This window comes from Mobula birostris, chromosome 23, assembly GCF_030028105.1.
Source record: "Mobula birostris isolate sMobBir1 chromosome 23, sMobBir1.hap1, whole genome shotgun sequence".
NCBI lineage: Eukaryota > Metazoa > Chordata > Chondrichthyes > Myliobatiformes > Myliobatidae > Mobula > Mobula birostris.
In genome coordinates this window covers 17,694,083-17,718,250 of record NC_092392.1, presented here as the reverse complement: position 1 = coordinate 17,718,250, position 24,168 = coordinate 17,694,083, and the positions used below count along the sequence as shown (strand labels likewise).

General features: G+C 40.3%; 1 protein-coding gene across 2 annotated transcripts in view; it reads left to right on the top strand.

The window, feature by feature from the left end:
* Window positions 1–24,168, top strand: part of LOC140186888 (hepatocyte growth factor-like) — a 51,875-nt gene that overhangs the window by 17,814 nt on the left and 9,893 nt on the right. For both annotated transcript variants that reach the window (XM_072241613.1, XM_072241612.1), the window contains exons 7-17: window positions 129–247; window positions 1,028–1,193; window positions 4,189–4,322; window positions 5,388–5,490; window positions 9,507–9,637; window positions 11,208–11,237; window positions 12,840–12,951; window positions 15,536–15,610; window positions 19,386–19,529; window positions 21,737–21,843; window positions 23,885–24,030. In XM_072241613.1, the coding sequence (XP_072097714.1) occupies window positions 129–247; window positions 1,028–1,193; window positions 4,189–4,322; window positions 5,388–5,490; window positions 9,507–9,637; window positions 11,208–11,237; window positions 12,840–12,951; window positions 15,536–15,610; window positions 19,386–19,529; window positions 21,737–21,843; window positions 23,885–24,030 (1,267 nt within the window). The remainder of the gene's footprint in view (window positions 1–128; window positions 248–1,027; window positions 1,194–4,188; window positions 4,323–5,387; window positions 5,491–9,506; window positions 9,638–11,207; window positions 11,238–12,839; window positions 12,952–15,535; window positions 15,611–19,385; window positions 19,530–21,736; window positions 21,844–23,884; window positions 24,031–24,168) is intronic.

Here is a 24,168-nt window from a genome sequence, read left to right as displayed (position 1 = left end):
AGTTTTGTAGAACACTCCCTCTTCTTGGGATACATGGAACTTCTTGGGCCAGTTTGAATTTGATTTTTGTTTCTCTATTGCAATGAGAATAATTCAAATCAGCCATTACAACTGTTTTTACTATGCAGATTTCCTGATAAGGGGCTTGATGATAATTACTGCCGAAATCCAAATGGCCTTGCTAAGCCCTGGTGCTATACGCTTGACCCCAAGACCCCTTGGGAATATTGTGCAATTAAAGAATGTGGTGAGTAAATATTTGTTTTCTTTTTATTGCTAGAAAATAAGAGAAGTTGGCTTCCCACTTACTTGCCCTCCAATTTATGCTGAAGTCCCTGGTCTTTGCTGGTCACTTCTCTAACTTTTAAAAGCATTCAGTTCTGAGTACAGTAGTGTGATTGTTATTTTCCTTTATACTCTACACTAGCCGAGAGGGAAAGGTGTAGTGAGTGCACCTCTTGCGTTGATTTGTTAGCAGTTGAACACAGAGGTAATGATCTTTTTAGTGATGTCTGGTGTGACTAATATGTGTTATTTGCAAAATCGCCCTTCCCCTCCTCTGATCATAAATGACTCAGAAACTGAACTTTGGAGTTCAGCTAATCGTTTGGGAATCTAATTAAACCACCATCACTCCAGGGACTTTTTCTAATGCAGGAGACGGTTCAAAGCTTCTCAACTTGTTTTTTTTCTTTCTTTGTGCACTTCCTTAATCTCTAAGTTTATGTAATAGATCATTTCAAGATATTTGCTGATTAAAACGTTTATTTATTTTGAGCAGGAACATCTATGAACTTAATTGTCATCATGAATATAATTTAGCATTTCTCTGAAAACTGTGGGCTGGAAATTAATTTTATTGACCTGAATATCAGGAGGGAAATATGTCCAGTGCTAAATGGCAAAGACAGTTTATTCCTCGCTGTACTTTGCTGGGATTGTGAGCTCAGTAGTAACTTCCAAGTGTCAAAAACAACTCAGTTATCTAAACGACCCTTTCTAAAAAAATATCTTTGAAATTTTTCAGTTCATAATTGTGACCATGATTCGGAGATGACCACAAAATGTTTCAAGGGGCTTGGCGAGAGTTATAGAGGAACCGTAAATACCACCCCTTCGGGAATCCCCTGCCAACGGTGGGATTCGCAGACTCCTCACCGTCACACTTTCATTCCTGAGGACTATAAGTGCAAGTGAGTAATCCAGGCTTCAGCTGAGGTTTTATAAGCCAGGTGTATACTTCTTTCTTTCCCTTTTATGAGTTAGTAATATTTTCCATATGGTGTGGGGTTTTTTTTCTCCACATAATATATTTTTATGAGATAATTGCTTTCAACAAAAAGTTGGAAAGAATGTATAAGCCATTCAGCTCATCTGGTCAACTTCAGTATTTATATTCTACAAGAGTCCTTCTCCCATTGTCCAACTCGGTCACCATATATATTTATTCCTTTCTTCTCTTAAATCTAAGAACTATTAAGAACTTATTTTTAATACTATACTTATAGCACCAGTGAAGCTGGCCATTTGACCTATTGGATCCATGCTAGCTCTTGGGGAGGAATCCATTAGTCCCATTTGCCATACTTGGAGTTGTAGTGTGATACAACATCGAAACAGACCTTTCAGCCCAGCTCGTCCATTCTGACTGTGTTGCCAGCAAACTAGTCTCATTTGGTTTGGTCCATAATTCTCAAAACCTCTCTTATCCCCTTATTCATCTAAATGTCTTTTAAATGTTGTCAATGTGCCTGCCTCAACCACCGTTTCTGGAAGCTCATTCCAAATATGCTCCACCCTTTGCATGAAATAGCTATCCCTGATTTCCCTTTTAAAATATTCTCCATTGACCTTAAACCTTTGCCCAACTTTCCAGCTTTTAGCTCTATCCCTCCCCCTCCTGTCTTCTCCTATCATTTCAGATCTCCCCCTTCCCGTCCCACTTTCAAATCACTAACTATCTCTTCTTTCAGTTAGTCCTGACGAAGGGTCTCGGCCCGAAACGTCGACTGTGTTTTTGCCTATGGATGCTGTCTGGCCTGCTGTGTTCCACCAGCATTTTGTGTGTGTTGTCCTCTTGTTTTTAGTATCTTTTCCTTGGCGGAGAAAGATCATGTGTTTTCATCTTGTCTATGTCCCTCATGATCTTGTATACCTCTATCTGGTCACCCCTCCAGCCCTGAATTTCCTACAATCCAGGGAATAAAAAAATACCTCTACTTGTAACTCAGGCTTGCAAATCCAGGAAGCATCCTGGAAAATCCTTCCTGAACTCATTCAATAAAATCAGGGTCACCTAAACAGCACGCAGTACTCCAAGTTCTTAACTGCAAGTTATTCTCTCTTGCACATCCCATTTAATTCTTTTTCTTTGCCATTAACCTATACATGCTGATAAATTACTGAGGCCAATCTCCATCATGTCTTAGGAAAAGGAAACTGAAGCCCTCAAACCACTTCACACCTCCCGTGGGAATCCCAATCAAACATAGAGACAATGTGAACCCAAGGCCAAGATTGAACATAGATCCCTGGAACAGTGATGTAGCAGCACTAACAGAAAACCAGTTTTGATTCTGGCATTCTGCTTCAGTGAAGTCAATTTAGACCTTAAGACCATTAGACGTAGGAACAGAATTCAACCATTCGGCCCATTGAGTCAGTTCCATCGTCCATCTGAGAATGACTTATCATTGTTGATAATCGTTATTTAACATGCCAGCCTTGTGGTTGTGGTTGCAAACCTTATTAATGTGTGTCCTTCACGTCTTACAGCAGCAAATGAGAAGATTAAGATCAAAATTTAATAGAATTTTGGAAGCAGACTGCAACCAATCACACCGTTAGCTGCACTAATGCAAGGAATCAAGCTTGCTCAGTTTTGATGTTGGCAATAAAATGAATAAACACCTGATTACTTGATTCCTTAAAATATGAAATCCCTTATCCCAGGATAAAGCTTTAGATTTTTTTTTAGTTTATGAGAACACTCGGTCCTCTTTTATTGTCATTTAGAAATGCATACATGCATTAAGAAATGACACAACGTTTCTCCGGAGTGATATCATAGAAAAAAGGACAAACCAAAGACTAACACTGACAGAACCACATAATTATAACATATAGTTACAGCAGTGCAAAGCAATACCATAATTTGATAAAGAACAGACCATGGGCACAGTAAAAAAAAAAAGTCTCAAAGTCCCGAGTCGATCGACTCCCGAGTCCCCGATAACAGGCAGCAAAAGAGAGAAAGTCCCTGCTGTAAACCTCCAGGCACCGTCAACTTGCCGATACCTTGGAAGCGGCTGACCCCAGCCGACACTGAGTCCGTCCGTCCGAAAACTTCGAGCTTCTGACCAGCCTCTCCGATACAGCCTCCCGAGTGCCATCCTCTGCCCAGCGCCTTCGACCTCTCCCTGGCCGCTGAAACACGCAAAGCCAAGGTTTTGGGGCCTTCAGTTCCGGAGGTTCCGGTTACCACACAGTAGCAGCGTCAGCGAAGCGGGCATTTCAGAAGTTTTCCAGATGTTCCTCCGTGCTCTCACGTCTGACTCCATCAAATCAGAATTGACAAAAATCAGAGTTTTGACAAAAGTTAGCATTTAATTAATCAAGGACAATAAAACTGAGTTAACGACAAGTTGGACGTACACTGGATTAAGAAGAGGATAGAGTTTGATGAGCAGAGAACAGCATTAACCTTTCCTCATGAGGGCAGTGAATAAGACAGAATACATGTGAATACAATGGGGAAAATACCTCCAGTAAAGGAGAATTATTCTCAATAACTTGACAAATGAAGATTGCTATTTACTTTCTGTGGTAGGTTCAGGGAGGTTGTATTGTTCTTCACTCTTTCTGTATCCACAATGAGAGGATGTTAGACATTGCAATCCAGGACTGTGTTTTGCTCATCCGATACTATAGTGTAGGACTGTTGGCTCTCAGTGTGCTCCAAATTCTATTAATTATGATAACATAACACAGAGCTCGGAATTTAGTGGCAAATGTATCATAGATCTTGGGCATTTGAATATATTAATTACTTAGATCTTGTATATTGAGTTACAAGTGTTTTTCAACATGAATGTCATATTTTGTAATGTTGTATGGGGTAAGAGGTCAGGCTTTTCCATTATCCAAGTCTCAGCGTTCCTGTAATATTCGCTCATGATTGTTCCACAGAGACCTGAACAAAAATTACTGTAGGAATCCTGATGGAGCGGAAGCCCCCTGGTGTTTCACTACAGATCCTGAAATTCGAATAGCCTACTGTTTTCATATACCACGATGCGAGAAAGAGACTCCCCCTTCTGAAGGTAAGGTTGGCAAGTGGCTCTCTTGATTTTAAATTATCCTAAAAAAATTTCTTTCAAGTATAAATTAGGGTATTTCTAAATGTGGAGGTGTATGTGTTGGATTTGAGTTACTGTTTAAACGAACCTTTCCATGTATTGGATTTGAGTTACTGTCTTTCCCTCAATGTAGTGTGCCTTTTCACCTTTTGACAGCGACTGCAATTATCTTCAGTCGTATGATGCAGTAGCACAGTGGTCAGCATAATGTTATTACAAAGCTAGAGGTCTGGTTTCAATCCTGCTGCTGTCTGCACGGAGTTTGTACATTTGCCCAGTGCACCAGTTTCCTCCTGCAATCCAAAAATGTGCAGGTTTGCAAGTTAATTGTTGACATTGGTGTAATTGAGCAGCATTGATCTGCAAGGGTCTGTAACTGTGCCGAATCTCTAAATAAATAAAATAAAAACACAAAACCATGAATATAAGATGGACTGAACAGACCCATATGCGTTCCTGTGCACAAGCTCCAGTGCGTGCTGGCATCATGTTGCATGTGGCAATCAGCGTCTGAGAGTGGCTTGTAGAACTAGAGTGCAGCCAATGGCTTTCTGCTGAGGTTTTCTTCAGCATTTCTGAAACCAGCAGCTAACATCAGCAGAGATTTGTCGAAACCTCACATTAGCTTGGAAGGTCCAAAGCGCACAAGTTCCAATGCAGGACCTTGTTGACCAGTGAAAACTGGCAATAGCTCAATGTTCGTTTGGAATTTCCCACAGTATGAATGAAGACTAAATTTCAGGGAAAATTTTCCGAAGATATAAATAGGATTTTAGATACTTCAGGTAGAAGAAATGGACAATGAATGTTTTGCACAGCTGTGCTGTGTTGCCTTATTGTGTTGTCTGCACATTGAGACAGTCTGGATGAAGTAGTCCTTGTGAAATTACATGCTTTCTGAGTCAATGGCTTTAAGAGAAATAGATAAAGGAAGAAAATATGGGAAAGATGTTGAAAAGAAAGATTAAGATAAGATGAGAATTCAATCTGATATCTGAAGATTTACTTCATGTTTTCTTTTTTGTGCAGAGTGTTACCAAGGAAATGGAACAACTTACACAGGAACTGTGGCTAAAACTAGGATTGGCCTATCGTGTGCACCATGGAAAAACCACAGTCAGGACTCCGAAAGGTAAGAGAAACAATTCTGAGAGCTGTGGATTTGGGGAAAGCAAAGGAACAGTGTGCCCCACTATCCAATATTTAGAATGATGAATCACACACACTACCCACCCACACAAATGTCCACACACAGCGCTGGCAATTAATAAGCATTTCAGATACATCCGGGAACAACAGGTTGCCTTGCAGGCAAACTAAATCCAGATCTGCCTAGAAGAATCCACTTGCTTTCTTGTCCTGATCAATCCACTGAAGGACTTCCAGGTTTGTAGTTAACCTCCCAGTGCAGCTGACTCCACTGACCTCGGAAGCTACATCACAGCTACTTACCTCAGTTTGTATTGCAGGACTGGCAGAAATAGTGTGAGATCAAGTCCTCCCTCCATTTCTCCAGCTGACTACTAGCTAATATTCTGGCCATTGAGAACAAAGCTGATCTACCAACGAGAACAGCGGAACTGCTGTGTGATCTATCTCATGTAAACATGGCTTACACCTGCTTCACGTGACTGCTGCACTCAAACGGAGATCTTCTGAATTCACCAGATGGACTGTACGACATCCTTGAGCCAAGTTTGATTAGGTGTGTTTCCTAATTAAACCTCATGGTGCTGAGATGTGATGGTCCTGATGAGCTTCTGCTCAGTCAGCATGGAATATCCAATGTGTCGCCCATACTCCCTGCCACAGGAGTTCACTTCAGCTATCCTGACAGTAGTCTATATTTCCATCCCAGTTAGATGTGAATCCTGCATTCTGTGCTCAACAGCCTTGAAACGGAATAATCTGAGGCCCCCTTCGTCTTTGCTGGTGACGTCAACCAAGCCAACTTCAAGAGCACGTTACCAAAGTACTACCAACATGGTTCTTGTCCCACCAAGGGTCCAAACACCCTTGACCATCAAAGATGCCTACCAAGCCATCCCTTGTCCACACTTCGGTAAGTTAGACCACCAGGCTGTGCCTCCTCTCCCTGTATACAGGGAGAAGCTGAAACATGAGCATCCATACGGGAAGTCATACAGCACTGCTCTGAGGAAACAAGTGAGATTTTACATGGCTGTTTTGAATTAGTAGACTGGTCCATGTACAAAGACTCAGCAAGCAGCCTAGATGAGTATGTCATTATCATAACGTTTATTACAAGTATGTTGATGATTGTGTACCAAAAAGGACAATCCAGGTATTCCCAAACAGTAAACCACGAGTGATCCATTCTATACTGAAGTCTAGGATTGCAGCATTCAAATCAGATGATGCTGACCTTTACAGGTGTGACAAAAGACCAAGTTATCAGAAGATTGATGCCGATAAGAGAGACAATGGGGAAACATTCAAAATGCTAATATGAGAGACGAGAGAGATTAACGAAAAGAGACACAATTCCGAGTATTGTCAGACCGGTTGCTTTGAACCTGAACTGGTTGAAGTTTGATGGACAGGCGATACCCCAGCAGGGGGATAAAAGGGACAGGTTCGCTAAGGCATGACACACACCATGAGATCACAAGATAACGAGACCCTGGAAGTGTGGTGTGCCCCCCCCCCCCCACAAGTTGGTGGGAGTTTTGGAGGTCTGGTCGCGGGACCGACCATAGTCGCACGGGGTGGAAAGGTACGATCGGCGGGAACCTGGTGTGTGTGTCCGCCCTTGCCTGGGTGCCGGGTTCATCGCAGAAGAACAATCGTATCCGGAATGGAGGAGTCACAGTCGGTGACCTCAGAAGACATTACAAACGGCTCGCCCGAAAACTAACTGCGAGGAATATCAAAGATCTGTTTGAATCTGATTTGAATATCATCATTCGCTCTCTCTCTCTCTCCCCAATGGCACAGCAGCGATTACTGCGAACTGAACTAAACTGAACTGAACTCTGTGTCACTTGAGACTGATAATTTTACCCCTAGACTGCGATAGAGCTTGATTGACTCCTATTATCCTAGTTCTGTGTACATGTGTGTTTTATCATTGCTAACCTGTTGCATTTATATCCTTACTATTAGAGTACTGTGTTACTTATTTCTTTAATAAAACTTTCTTAGTTCCAGTAATCCAGACTCCGACTAAGTGGTCCATTTCTGCTGGTTTGGCAACCCAGTTACAGGGTACGTAACACAGGAAATTGAGATATGACTTCAGTAGAGCTATCAGCATAATCAAAGACCCCAGGTGTTCTTTCTTCTACCTCTCCTCCTTCCCTATCAGGCAGAAGATTAAAAAAAAACTTTGAAATGTACCACCAGGATGAAGGACAGCTTTTATCTTACTATTATAAGACTACTAATAGGATGATAAAGTGGACTCTTGACCTCACAATCTATCTTGTTATAACTTTGCACCTTGCAGTCTACCTGTATTTTCTCTGTAACTGTAACACTTCATTCGGTAGTATTAGCATTTTGCCTAGTACTACCTTGATGTACTGTTGCAATAAATTAATCTGTATGATAGTACGCAGGACAAGCTCAGTACCCTGGTTTACCGGACAGTAATAAGCCCATTTAACAATCTGCATTCTGTGGTTTAACCATGAATTAACATTTATTCTGTTCCAAAAGTAAGTGTCAACCTTTACCATGTTCTTGTATTCTCCACATTCGTCATTGATATTACCCACTCCAGCCGACAATTTTTATTTCTAAACTTAGTAAAATACGGGTTTGTTTCTGCTGATTATTTTGAGTGAAGCTTACAATGCTATTGAAAGATTGCTTCAACACTTAACTGATTAAAGGTAGCAGTGACTTGGATGATGGTGTAATTTGCAAAACTTACACAATAGATTGATTACCATTTTTCTTCATTATTTCTAAATACTTCCACACTCTTCTTTCTGAAGAGCAAACATCTTGTTTTAAATATTCCATTGATCTATTACCAGCATGCCCATTCATTTCCCAAACATATTCTACCCTGAACAATTGTTTGCAAAGAAGTCTGAATCCTTGCAGTGTGTAGCTGTTGTGCTGCTTTTTCAGATGTATTAGGGAGCCGTTAAATCTTGTACCAACTCCACTGCTGAATCAACATTGTACAAATCCAAAAACAATTTAAGCACTGTAAATGTGTGACTGGTTGCCACAGTAGTGAGCCATAATCTAAGGCTGAGGATCAGATTATTGTCATTTAGTAATGCATGCATTAAAAAATGATACAATATTCCTCCGGTGTGATATCACAGAAACACAGGACAGATCAAGACTGAAAAACTAACAAAAACCACATAATTATAACATATAGTTACAACAGTGCAACAATACCATAACTTGATGAAGAACAGGCCATGGCACAGTAAAAAAGTTCAAAGTCTCTCGAAAGTCCCACATCTCACGCAGATGGGAGAAGGAAGGAAACTCTCCCTGCCATGCCCGACCACAGTCCGACTCTGAGTCGTCCGAAAGCTTCGAGCTCTGATCAGCCCTCTGACACTGAGCACCAAGCACCATCTCTGCCGAATGCTTCGACCTCAGCCTTGGTTGCCAGCACCAGGCGAAGCCGGGGATTTTGGGGCCTTCCCTCCGGATATTCTCGATCGCACAGTAGCAGTGGCAGCGAACCGGGCATTTCAGAAATTTCTCCAGATGTTCCTCTGCTTCTCACATCTGTCTTCATCAAATCAGAATTGTGCACGGCATCCTACTTACAACTACGATATCACCTCACCGGAGAGGCTACACGTGCTGTGTCGCGCCACCATCTTCTCCTCACGCCTACTCCTTTACAACCAGGGTAGAAGTTTCCTAATTCATCCCACTCTGATTTGCATTGCTGGTATTCCCACTATGCTGTGTAATTCTGTAGCACTGGAGAGGTGCTTGTCAATGATCGTAATATATCATTGGAAGGTTTCTATTTCACATTTTCAATCAATTTGCTTATTCACTACCCTCTAACCCGTCACTAGGCAGTAGAGCACACACTATATGATCTTTAATGATTAATAATTGTGACTTTAATCTCATGTTGGTATGTTTGCTTGGAGAAGAGTCCTCATTCTGTAACTGCTGTTTTTCACTTGTGTGCAGATCCATTGCGTACACTCATCCTGCAAATTTGGTGCAGAATTACTGTCGCAATCCGGACGGAGACCTGCATGGCCCCTGGTGTTACACCAATGATCGTTTCACTCCTTGGGACTACTGTGCTATCGAACCCTGTAAGTACCTGATCTTCTAAGACCAGATAGTGTGAAGTCCACCTTCTATAAACTGTTGCTCAGCAGCAACGATGATCAAGAGTTGGGTGTCAGGATCCATTGTTCTGAACAAGACTCTGATAATCTAGCTTTATTTTTACGTGTGTGTGTGTGTGTGTGTGTGTGTCTGACACTACTTCATGCATTTGATATCCTACAGTTTAAATATTGAGATACATTTTAGGGTTAGTGCATTTGCTTTAATAGTGCTGAAGGAGATGGCACAGTAGAGTAGCTGTAACGTTACAGCTTATGCTGTAACAATGTACAGCACCAGCAATCAGATACTGACCGCAAAGAGCTTGTATGTTCTCCCTGTGACTGTGTGGGTTTCCTCTTAGTGCTCTGGTTTCCTCCCACATTCCAAAGACATACAGGTTAGGGTTAGTAAGCTGTGGGCATGCTATGTTGGTGCTAGAAGCGTGAGAACACTTGTGGGCTGCCCCCAGCACAATCCTTGAACAGTGTTGGTTGTTGATGCAAATGACACATTTCACTTTGCTTTGGTGTTTCAATGATCTTTAGTTCATTCAATTACTATTCTGCTGATGGGTTCTAACTAGGCTGCCATAAATGCACCATGTCTGCATAGAGGTGCACTTTGGAACGTTTCAGCGCATGTGTACAGCTCTGTCGCGTAGTTGGGCTCTTCGTGAGCATATGTGCAGTATGTGAATTCAGTCCGCAAGGATAGAGTGGATCTTTATTGTGTCTTTTATCTTTATTCTCTCTAAACTGAGCTCAGGTATTGCTATCCTAAACATATGACATAGTTTTCTTTTGAAGTTTAAGGTAATAGTGATCCATTACCATTAAAATAGTTGAATATAACGGCTAATGCACATTAGCAGTAACTGAACATATATACACCAAAACTACGGAACAGAAAAAGGCATCTATTTTAATTAACCTGATCATTTCCATTTTTCTAAGCCCAAATGAGAGCATGCTAATATGTTCATTTCAAGTCTGTTCTAAATGTTTAGTGCTCCTAACTTTGAATTCTCAAGCTTGAGTTGACAAATGTTTTAAGATCCATTAATCTTTTATTTATGACTTTTATAAACTAATTATGGCTCCCTGTCTAAACAGATTTTCATACTTCTCCAAGAAGACATTCTCATATGCAGCTGCAGATATAAAAACTAAGCAAGAATTTTTGGCATTGATATGGAATAAATCTGATGTTTTGGTCACCTTTAATGGAGGATTACAAACAGTTCACTAAGATTATTTGCATTCATGCATACTCATTGAATCTATGATATATTGCTTCTTGAAACTTGCAGCTTACTTTAATTGGACTCTCACTGCAATTTATGTAATCAAAACATAGTTTATTTTGAATGCCCCTTTTTGAATCAATGTAGTCTTAGCAAGACATTTAATAAAATTGAAATGATCCAGGGTGGATGAATCTTATCTGATTTCATGAAGTTCCTCAAACTGCTTTTTCGTTCTTCATATTTATCATATTGGCTTTTATTCTCTTGATTCAAGAAAAATTAACTTTGGTGTCCTTTCTATGCAGGTGAGAGAAGAGTCAACAAGCCCTCAACAAGTAAGTTTGTTTGAAATATTGCAGAATATTGGTAGCTCAGGTTGGTATTTGGAAGTTTGGTTGATCACCAAGCTTGGCAAAATATTTGTAGATGTTTCAGTTCCAATGATGGCTTCTCAATTGGAGCCAAAATGTCTGCAAACATTTTGCCAAGCTGGGCAATCAACCAAATAAAGTTCACCTTGTCCATGAGTGTTTTATTGTAAATATTTTGACTTAGTTTCTTTGCTCAGATCTCATGTCTACTAAGAAACCTATTGCTTCATGTTCATTCAAAAGCCTACATCTTGAGCAGAATCTTCACACATTTCCTGCCTCCTTGCTGCTTTTGAATTTTGTTGAAAATTATTATTATCGTCACCTCCCACTATAGACCAATACCTTGTTTGATAACTCTGAAAAATGTTCTTTCTTTATCTTCTGATATTCTTTACTTACTGCCGGTTACGCGACTGGCATTTAGGGCCCCAATGAAGGACCCTCCATCTCTGCTGGAGTTCAGGACTTCCTACATGTCAATAGCTGCTTTCGATATTCTTTATTCAAACTTATTTTCTCTTTATAGAGCATCTGATTCAGAAATTTGAGCAGAAATATGTGTAGAGCTTTGAAATACAGATGCAGCAAAATAGTATGCAGTTCATTTGAACAACTGTAATAATGTAATGGCTTGTGGGGGAGAGGGGTTACTTCAAAATGTTGGCAACACATACAAGACGCCGGAGGAACTCAGCAGGCCAGGCAGCATCTAGGGAAGAGAGTAAACAGTCGACATTCCGGGCCGAGACCCTTCATCGGGATCTTGGACGACTTCACAAACATGATTTTGTTTTCAGGTACCTTTTCATGCAGGTTGCCTAAAAGCTTCTGGGGACAGATTTCCCAGATGCCCACAATTACTGCTGTGTACACAAATCTTCCCACCATTGGTAGATCAGCAACTTGATGTGCAAAGTGATAGTTTTTGCTTCATGTTAATTCAAAAGCCTACAGTTTGAGCAGAATTTGGTCTGCAAAATTCCTTGAACTCAATAACATAGCCAATGTTTTCTGGATTGATGCAGGACTAATTAACACAACCCCTTGGCTTACACCGCATCTCTTAATCAATTAGCCTTGTGCTGTGGGCCACCAGTCTGTGCTCTACAGGCAGCGCTGTTTGTTTGCAAAACTATCTTTTTAACTTCAGTCTAAATTTTGCTTTCCATTTACATTAAGATTTAAAGACTGGCTTCTGTTTACAACAAGAAGCTGAGTAAAAAATATTGGTTGGAAGGTCAACCTACTCAAAACCAGCTCTTTGATCCCTGCAAGTGTCAGCTGCTATGTTAGAAACCTGAGCTTGGCAAACAGTCCCCCCCCCCAGTGAATAAACAAGAGAAAACCTACAGATGCTGGATATCCAAGCAACACACACAAAATCCCAAAATGTCGACTGTTTGCTCTTTTCCATAGATGCTGCCCGGTCTGCTGAGTTCCTCCAGCGTTTTGTGTGTGTTGCCTGGACAGTGAATATCCATCACAGATCAGCAATGTGCAATATAAGTTTCAGCAATTTATGTCAATCCCAAGGGTTAATATAAAACTCTTCTCTCTTCCCAGATCAGTCGGCATACAATGGCAAATGCCTTCCACCAAAGATGGGACTAAGGATAGTGCATGGATTTCCAGCGAAACCCAGAATGTTTAACTGGATGGTCAGTCTGCGGCGCAGGTAAGCCAGTCTGAACTGGTAACAAATTTCCTGATGGCATAAATTAATGTGAAAGAACTCATTTTCTCTCACTGTGAAAGAGTTCACTGTAAAAAACAAATGCTGATATCCTAATTCGATATTCAATCAAATTTGATAGAGGATTTGATATTTTTTACTTGATCTATGTTCCTTTCCTTGTCTTGATGCCCCGATGTTTGGAATTTCACACAGGTATTGATTTTATTTTACATTTAGAATTAGTCTTTTCTCCCTGTCCTGAACATATTGACTCGGAGATTTGCGGAGATTAACCTTTGTTGGGTGATTCCCTGGTCTGTGTGGTTGAGGAGGTCAGAGTGCAGAGGCCGGTGAAAGGGACGAGGCAGTGTTCACTCTGCTGCTCTGCAAGGTTTACGCATCTCTGTGCTAAACTGAGGCTGTGTCCTGCAACTAACGGGCTCCCAGATCAGCAGCAGTGATGGCTTCGTGGCTGCAGACTCACTTTTGCAATTCCGAATGTTGCTTGCTTTTATTGTTTACGCAATTTCTTTTGCTGCACATTGGGAGTTTGACAGCCCTTGTTTATTGGGTTCTTTCTGTTTTGTGGCTGTCTGTAAGGACACAAACCTCAAGGTTATATATAGCACACATACTTTGATAATAAATATACTTTGAACTTTGAATCCCATGCTGCACTGAGCTCTGACAGTTGGATTTTCTAATCCTTTTCTGGAGTTTGAGGAAGTAAGGAGTCACTTTTGAATTTAGTCAGAGGTGATTGATTTGTTGATTATCGTAGTGGGACTCTTTAGAATCCTTGAGTCCCATGGATATTTGATTATGCAATATGATCAGGACAGGCATCCACAGATTGTGGATACCATCAGAATCAAGGGAAAGTGGGGTAAAGCAAGAAGGTACTGTTGAGATAACAGACAAGTTATGAACTTATTAGTAGCTGGTGCAGATTCAAAGGCTGATTGGTCCATTTATGGTCTGGAGTTAAGTATCCTGGATAATGGAGTTCAATGTTAAGGGAACGCAGGTGGGACGTGTAGTATAATGACAGTTTATTTGATATTGCATATTCACTGCCATTACTTATGTTCAAAATTAAAGGTTTATGTTGTTAGAAAATACCACTTTTTACTTCATTGCTGTTAAAAAAACAATAAATATGTGCATACTAGTCTATCCATATTTTGTTTAGAAAATAATGGGATTCTGAATTTTCTTTCCTGCCCCTTTGTCCTCATTTTCCATGAGCAAATAAGGCATGAAATTCCCATGGAAAAGAAAACCAAAATCTAAACTGCTTTCCTTTATACCCAATACACCTCAAATGAACACAAATATGCCCTATAATGTTAGGAATATATCAACATGCATAATTGCATTAAAACCTTTAAATAACTAAAAACAAATGATATTGCCTAACAGAACAACATAAAACTGTTATAAACATGCACCGCCATGTTAGTGATCTTGAGGATTACACTTGCGATCTATTCTACAAATTGTAACAGTGGGACACAACAAAGCAGTTAAGTTAAGGGGGTAGAGGTAGGAAAAGTTGCTCTGTGTGTGTGTGTGTGTACTGTATTACTAGAATTCTAAAGTTAAGTGTTTAGTTATTAGAAGCATAGGGTCGATGGGTATCTCGCTAATTCTACATAGAAGACATCGACTTAAGCAAGAACCTGCCTCCGAATGAATTTCATTGATGGTATTGATACTTTCAAGCAGTGGCCAGTCATAAAAGTTATAATGTGTGGCTATGTAAACAAGGACTGCACAGTGATACTACAGCATTCATACACTTGGAACACGTATCCAGAAACTGAACACTTAATTCATGTGAAAATGAATGGTTTCTCAATGTTTACATGATATACGGAAATATTTGTTCAAAAACATTGAGATTGGTCTGGGGCTTATCTAGTGAGTGAGGGAATCAGTGGACAATTTAATTGAATTACTACTGAGGATCATGGTACTCAAGAAATGTAAACTATAGTTGAATGACTTTAATGTTAATCTGCTGTTGGCTTTATGGACAATAAGATGATGAAACCCCATTGACTTGCTCTGGGATGGCATATGTATGTGCAACAGCTTTTGACTTCAAAATCCATTTCAACCACACATGAAGCCTGGCTGAGAACCTTGCATTAGTTTGGCTTGACAATCCAGTACAGCTTGGAAGCCTTCTTTTGACTTCTCAGGTACTTTTGAACTTACTATGAAGTCTTTTTGTGGAATGAAAATACAGATACTCTTCTTCCTTACTGCCCCCTTAACCAGCACTACAACCCCCCCCCCACCCCCAGAATAATCCCAGGCACCTTCTAAAATAGGAAGTGAATTTACACAACATATAGACCTATACAGACCAGATCATTCAGACCTAGAGACCTGATTTACAATTTGTTACTGTTTGATTCATACCAACAGTGCAACCCAAGGTTTCTGTGTTCAGGGTTTATGAGTATTTCCTACAATTTGCATCCCCAAAGGGATTTTGTGGTTTTTTTTTAACTTGTAGGTGTCCTTGGTTTCTTTCTGTAACAGTTTAATGATAACTTATTCCTCTGTCTTTCAGGGACAAGCATTTCTGTGGAGGGACCCTGATCAAAGAGGACTGGGTTCTCACAACCAAGCTCTGTTTCTACACATGGTATTAAAACTTATTTCTTTTAACAATCTGTTCAAAATCTATAACATTTGGTTATATTTACACGTGGCACAGCATTCAGTGTTGTGAGCAGAGTTGAATCCTTTCTGATTTTAAAACAGAAAACCGTCTGTGGAAATTCAGAGGAGAGAATCGCTTTGTCACCTGAGTGTTCGTAACGACAACCAAAAGTGCTGAATTAGCATGACAGGAGGTATCTGTGGAAAAAGAAATGGTTAAGGTTTCATATTGAAGACCCTTCTCCAAGCAATAAATATATTAGGCTTGCTTCATACTGAGTGAAGTGCTGCAAGGTCAGAAGGATGTAGGTTAGTTGAGTAAGGGGAGTGAAAGTATCAAGGTGTTCAATGTCATGTTGGCAGCTTGCACTGAGTAGGTCTGGAGAGGTAAGAACACCAGAGAGATGTCAAAATGAAATGGGAATTCTGGAGGTGAAAGAAATAATTCAGTTTGGGGTGACCATTCCTGGCCAAGGAAATGGGGACGATGTAGAGATAGTGGAAATTAAAATACAATGTTATGTTGAGCTCAGGATTCAGTGAGGTGGGAACAGGGGGGGAAGAAGCTGGAACTAGATCATCTGGGGTTAGAAAGAGGAAGGAGAGAACAGATAGTGAGCCGTGGAATTGAGGGAGAGAGATGAGGTCAAAAGAAATTAGAGGAGGTAAATTTAGAAGGGGTTTTGGAATTCAAGCACTGTAGAAGATTGCCACCTTTGAAACCAGAGGAAGGAAAAAGTCAATTATTATAGCACTGAATGAACAACAATTTTGCGATGGAGCAACTTGGTGTTTCAGAGAGAGTTCAAGGACGTGCACATGCTCTTCTCAGGATGCATGGAGAACAGTGTATTGAAATGCTGGATGGTTTAAATAGTTGGGAAGCGGGATAATTCTGAACTGTGAAGGGCAGAATTTCAATTGGAGCCCACGAGGGATGAAATAGAACTGGAGGCATTTGCTAAGGAAAGATGTGGCTATGGAAGTCAGTTTTAGTCAACACTATCAAAAACTAAAAGGGAAGCAACTGTGGGTAATTAGTGCAAAATATTCAGACAAGATATTCAAAATAAATAGCAATAATTAATTAAAAGTGATGGACATCGAAAATATTTAAGAAACACAGAAAATGCTGGAAACACTCGGCAGACCAGGCAGTACCTACAGAAAGAGAAATAGTTTGCAGTTCAAACTGAAGAACCTTCATCAGAGACTTCAAATGTTATGAGTATTCATTCCCATCTTGATTATATTCATGCTCATTTTGAAGCTAGTTAATACAGAGCACAGAACAATACAGCACAGGAGCAGGTCCCTGGCCCACAATATTGTGCTCTGCTAATTAAATTAATAATCCAATGCCCAGCTAAACTAATCCATTTTGCCTGCAAATTGCTTAGATCGTTTCACTTCTAGAGCCTCTAGAATTCCTTCAGCACCACTCCAGTCAGCACAGATACCCACCATTCTCTGTGTAAACACAAAACTCGCACTGCACATGTCCTTTGAACTTGCCCCCGTCTCACTTTAAATGCATGCAATTTATTTACAGTTCACAAGGGGACAGAATGTTTCTAGCTGAATGAACTGGGGAAAAGGAGGATTTCAAAAGCAGAGACTGATCCAAACAAAATGTAATCATGATGAATCCAACAAAATATGCAGCTTTTAGAAGTAGCCCAGGTATAATCCTACATGTCTTTAATATTAGTGACTTCCTGTTGTGTAATTTAGACTTCATGGTGATGATGAAGAGTCAGTAATTAGTAGTTAGTACTGGATCAGTTTTAGTCTCACTATATGAAAACATGACTTAAAAATCTTACAGACCACGATAACAATTTTAGGCATTCATTTTGAGATTGTCAGTACATTTCATGTTGATTGAAATATCTGGCAGCTTTCAGATTTGAATAATGTTAAGAGTGATTTATGATAGCTCATTTAAATGCACACAAGCATTATATCACTGTAAGAGGCTTTCACAGCAGTCATCACCCATTGCTATCTTTTGGGTGTTATCATTTTTGCAAGTGGTCATCTTGAACCTTATTTTTGTTTTGTTCATTTTGAAACTAAAAGTGAAGCATTGAAGAACAATGAATGTTCATGATCCTAAGATGAGTGGGAAAGAAATTATGCAGAGGATGCCAAGAGACATACAGTATATACATTAAGTGAGTGAGCAAGGGTCTGGCAGATGGAGTACAATATTCATAAATCTGAGGTCTTCCACTTTGGAAAGAAAATAGAAGATCAGATTGTTATTAAAATGGTGAAATATTGCAGCAAGCTGACATGCAAAGGGACTTGAGAGTGCTTATGCATGAATCGCAAAAGGTTACCAAGAAGACAACAGGATTGAAAGAGACTGAATTAAGAGCAGGGAGATTATACTGCTACAGGGTAGTTACTGGTGAGGCCACATCTGGAATATTGCATGCAGTTGTGGTCTACTCACTTGAGAAAATATATGCTAGCTTTGGAGGCTGTGCAGAGGACGTTCATCATGTTAATTCTGGAGATGAGGGGGTTAACCTATGAAGAGAGATTGAGTTGCCTGGGAATTCAAAAGAATAAGAGGGGATTTTCAGAATCAGAATTGGGTTTAGTATCACCAGCATACTGTATGTCGTGAAATTTGTTGTCTTTGCAACAGCAGTACAATAATCAGAGAGAAAAAAAACTTTGAATCACGGTAAGTATATATATTAATTAGTTAAACTAAATAAGTAGTAAAAAAGTAAAAATAAAAAAAGTAGTGAGGTAGAGTTCATGGGTTCGATGTCCGCTCAGAAATTGGATGGCAGAGGGGAAGAAGTTGTTTCTAAATCATTGCGTGTGTGCTGTCAGGCACCTGGACCTCCTTTCTGATGGTAGCAATAAGAACAGGGCATGTCCTGGGTGATGGGGGTGCTTGAATGATCGATGCTGCCTTTTTGAGGCATTGCTCCTTGAAGATGAACTGGATACTACAGAGGCTAGTGCCGATGGTGGAGCTGACTAAGTTTACAATTCTCTGCAGCTTGCTGTAGCACCCCCTCCAATACCAGCTGGTGATGCAGCCAGTTAGAATGCTCTCCATGGTATGTCTGTAGAAGTTTGTGAGTGTCTTTGGGGACATGCCCTCTTTGTAGCTGCATCAATATATTGGGCCCAGGAGATACTAACTCTTAGAAACTTTGTCTCCGTATGTTTTAGGCAAATATATAAAATTATGAAAGAGATAGCTGAGAATGAGGCAGGAAAGTTATTTCCACTGGTAGGTGAGACTAGAACTAGGGGAAATAGCTTCAAGATTTGGGGAAGTAGATAGCGGGCAGAGATGAAGAGGAACTGCTCTCCCACAGAGTAGTGAATCTGTGAAATTCTCTGCCCAGGGAAGTAATAGAGGTTACCTCATTAAATTATTTAAGATGTAGTTAGATAGATTTTTGCATAGAAACTGAGTTAAGAGGTATAGGGAAAAGACAGTGAGGTGGAGCTTAGTCCATGGCCAGATCTTATTGAATGGCAGAGCAGGCTTCATGGGCCAGATGGCCACTCCTGCTCCTGTTTCTAATATGCTACATTTTCTATCTGCTTTGAAAAAGCCCAGTAGCTTACAAGAAGAATCAAGTATTCATGTATTTACCATTCAAAACTCTACTTGATGTGATAGTATATTTCTATACATCCATTTTGCGATTTCAGGCAGAAGGTGATGTCTTTCGAAGATTGAAAGAGTCACTTGTAATAGTATGTGTTTTTGCTTTCAGCAATCAAGATTTGAAAGGATATGAAGCTGTGATGGGAATCCTCAAAGATGACCCAAGCGAAGAACCTCACAAACAAGTGAGAGAAATATCTCAGCTAATCTGTGGTCCTGAAGGATCCAATCTTGCAATGCTGAAGTTGTCCAGGTTTGTCACTGAGCACTCAGCTTTGAATTTATAGTCAAAGAGGGGCACCTGGGCCAAGATCCATTAAAGTGTTTTCTATTTTTATTGATAATGCATCTTTTCCCAGTGCTGCAAAGGAAATGTTACACCAAGTTTTATCCTTGAAAACAGGAGGGGAGGATGTAAAATGACTTGTCTTCGACAAAATGTTTCTAGCCAGTTATAGTTTACAGAAAGTTTTTTACGGAGATGAAGGATCCTGGAGTGGTTTTGTTCTTATTAATTTATGGTATGGGATATTTGATTGACAACATTTCTTGCCCATTACAAGTTGGCTTTAATCTGAGCATTTTGCTAGGTCATTTGAGAAACCACTTTTCTTGTGGGGCCAGAGTCAGATACATACCAAAAAAGAATGAGGATGGAAATATTGTCCTTGTAGACGCTGGTAAACTCTGAGTTGTTACAACAATCCAGTGGCTAACTGGCTGCAATTACTGGTGTAAAATATTTATTCCAAATTATTTAGTTGCCTGAATTTCAATTCCCAGCTGTTGCTGAACTCATACGTATCGGTAACATAACCACCCCATTCTCCTGCCCCAGTGTGTGATATGGGAATGCTTGAAACAGATGCCACAAAACTTAAAGAGATTTAGATAGCCATTTGACGTCAAGTAAGTTGCAAGTGAGAGAATGGAGCAATGGGTTAGTTGTGGAATTCATACCAAAGCATCAGAATGGATGGATGCAACTCTACAATTCCATGAATACGGGCAAATAGGATTAGTGTATAGGAGCAAAAGGGTCAGCATGGATATGATGGGGCCAAAGGGCCATTTGTGGGCTGTGCTAATCTGACATAACTTGTCTGGATCATGTCCACAGCGAGTGACCTATTGCCCCACCAGCATAAAATTCTGCTTAAGATGGGCCAGTACCATGTCTAAGGCAGAGGGTTGGCCTTGTTGGACGTCCACACAAGTTGTCTGAAGTTGGCAGTTAATGCAGGTTACAGTTATAGTTGATAGGATTGAGAGCCAGATGTTATTTCTGGCTCTTAAGATATTAAAACATTCAGTTTCTGATTTTGTTACAAACAACTTTAACAAGCCAACAGGCAGCTATTTCCAGCTGTCCACCTTTTCACCTGTATGTGGATTTTGAGCCCTAAATAATTCCAGTGTTTGATTTCCCTACTGCTGTTGGCTCTGCAGAGGTACTTCTGCTTTTTCCTTCCTTCCTCTGCATTTGTACTGCTCTTGTCACTCTTTAATATTGCTTTTCTCACTGGGTCTCATATGCTTCTATCAGTAGTACAACTAACGCCGATAACCGGCTGATTCTCTGAAAATAAGGTTTGCTCATGGAACTGAGCAGATTTTCCACTTAAAATCAAATGAGTGGGGCAGAGATCCTTTCCCACTTGTTCAGTTATTTCCTCACAGCTCACTCGCTTCAGAAAATTGTGTTCCTGGGAATGTTGTGACATAAAAGTTAAAGGCATCCGTTAGTCTTGCAAGACCATGGACCTGCGCCCGGAAAGTCCTCACTCTCCAGGACTCAGGCCTGGGCAAGTTTGTATGGAAGACTGGCAAGTCTCCCTTCTCCACGACTCTGATGTTGTCCAAGGGAAGGGCAAAGGCTGATACAGCTTGGCACCAGTGTCGTTGCAGAGCAATGTGTGGTTAAATGCCCTGCTCAAGGACACAACATGCTTCCTTGGCTGGGGCTCGAACTCACGACCTTCAGATCGCTAGTCGAATGCCTTAACTATGTGCCCACACACAATAACTGGTTTAATAAAATATATCAAATCTGATTTTGAGTAAGACCCTCCCCCCACCACCTAAATTGCAGCTATCTTTCACAGAAGTATTTCAGAATTACAGTTGCTCCATCCCTCTCACAGTGCTTTTTGTTTGTGAATCTTCCCTTTGTTGGTGGGTTTGTTAATATAGCCTGGCACCTTTAAGAAACCTGATTAAAGCCATCCTGACTCCAAGAAGCAGACAAGGTACATTGCAGAAATTTGCAAAGATGTACATTTAGAAAAAAAACCCCATAGAATCAAAGTAAGATTTAGACTTGTGTACAATTATTTATTGACTCTTTGTTTTCTCTTAAAGGTAGTCATTTGGATATCTAACAAGCAGAATTTGAACAAGCACAGAAATTCTGCCAGTTTCATGCTCTAATTTATGGGTTTTTTAAAATTTCCTTTCCAGTCCGGTGAAATTCACCAATTACATCTACAAAATTACCCTACCTATGCCTCACTGTGTAATACAAGAAGGTGTCTCCTGTAATATTTCTGGATGGGGAGAAACCAAAGGTGAGTTATTGCATTTTTAACATTTGAAAAGGTGGAGATTTCTTCCCAGATATTCTCAACGGCGACATAGGCTACATTGGATCATGTAACTTCATCGCTGTCCCATAAGTGGGCCCCTCATTTTGTTTTATTGATAATGAATACTAAAGGTTAATACCTCACCGTCCAAAGGGAATTGAGTAGCTTGCCCCAAGTTTGGAGAATTCATTTTGCTGCATGCTCTCTCTGTCCTTTCCGATTAGACTGATTGATAATGTTCTGCTCTTCCTGTCGGCATGTTATTGACTTGGTTTTAAACCCCAGGCACTGAAACCATCCACTGAATTTAGATATTTTAATCAGTCTCTCAGAACATGAAGGTATTATTCAACAAAGAGGAAATCTGCTTAAATAAGCAAAGCAAAGGGAAAAGGTTTTTTTTTTCTCTCCCTATGTTGAGTCTGAGATGTCAAGTTTGAAAAATAGTGAGGTACATTTACATCTTCAATGCTGTGCTGAAGTGGCTGCACAGGCTAGTGGAACTCAGCCGGATATTTCACTGAAAGAGCTAAAAGTCTGGCAGATTCGATAATGGAGGTCCTGCCACAGTAGCACCTGGCTAAAGAAAGCTAAAATCTTCACCACGTGAATACGTTCAGCATTAACTAGCAGCATGTGGTGGCCCTGGTAATTGTAACTACGTGGTCTGGTTGGAATTGGTTGCATAAACCCAAAAGATTGTGGAATTATAAGATGTTGGTGAGGCTGCACTTGGAGTATTGTGTACAGTTTTGACTGCCCTGCTACAGGAAAGATGTTATTAAACTAAAGGTATGCAGAAAAGGTATACCAAGATGTTGCTCAGAATTGGGTCTCTAGTGTTTTGTCCTGGTACGTTTCCAAGATCTCACAATGGGACTCACCTCCAGTTGAATTCCATCGACTCACAAAAGACTCTTCAAGTTGGACTCATTTTCTGAGACACAGCTATTTATTGTCATGCTTTAAAGGATTTTCTTAATCTGGCTAGTGTAAACTAATACAATGATTAAATGGTGAAGACTGGATTTTAAAATAACTTTTTAAAAGCTGGATTGTTCCTAGCTGGAGAGATGCCTAATTTAAAAAAGGCTTGCTTTGGTTGCTAGTGGCAATAAATCAGTTGGTAACATTGCACTGTGGGGGAAAAGGGAAAGGAAGAATATAGGATTGACCATGAAGGCAAACTCTGCTATTTTATAAAACCTATATTCTTCCTTTTGTAATAATGCAATTTTAGTAGAAGGTTGTTGGGAAATGGGGCTGAGGAACCTTGAGATGGTGCTGAAGAGATCAGTTTGGGGAAGATGTGAGTACTGGGGAGGAAGACTTACAATATACTCAAGTGAGGCCACAACAGGGGAGCTTTAGAAATAAATTCAGTTCTTTTCTTGGGTCCTTTTAGCCCAAGTTCCAGCTCCTGGTGGTTTTTGCCTGACAAGAAGTCCATTGCCACTTTGGTTGATAGACCAGATGGATTCACAGTGATGTTATTACAAACATGATGATCCAGGATCTTGCACCTTTCCCATAGGTCCTCCATTCCTTTCAGCAGAAGAGGTTCATATGGTGACATATGTGGGGAGATCAATGTATTTTAGCAGCTTCCCACCCATCCTTGTTTCTGCTGGTGAGAACATTTTGACACCGTTTTTATTTCCCTTAAGGAAGATTCAACTGATTTGGCTGAAGCCATGAGTCTGTCTCTTTACACTTGTGTAAGTGTCTCACACCCATAGAGTTAACAGAATGGCTCCATTCCTGTCTCTGTTTCTATTCTAGTTCCTCATCTATTGTGGTCAACAAAATATTTCTAGCATTGAGTAATGCATTAACATTAACATCTGGCAGCTGGAAGAGATTCCCGATCAACTCTTCTTCCCAAGCTACTTGCTAGATTTTTATTGGTAGCATTTTCTTGACATCCTGTTAATCCATTGCACGTGTATCACTAGAGAAAAGTTATATAACCAGCTGATTATACAGGTAGTTTAAACTTGTCTTTTTATTGCTTTACCTTCAGGTACTGGCTATGAAGGTGAGCTAAAGGTAGCCCAGGTCCATATCATTGGGCCTAAGAAATGCAATGAGTACCACCAGGGAAGCTTCCATGTTAATGAAACTGAAATCTGTGCAGCTAATGGAGATGGAACTATTGGTACATGTGAGGTAAGAGAATCATTGAGAAGGTGAAAATGTAATCTTTTAGCAAACTGTTAGAGTTTTATGCAAAACTGTATTACTTAAGGACAGAGAGGTGTTTCCTGGCTCATTAGGTCCATGCCAGATCCTAGTAGAGCAATCCAT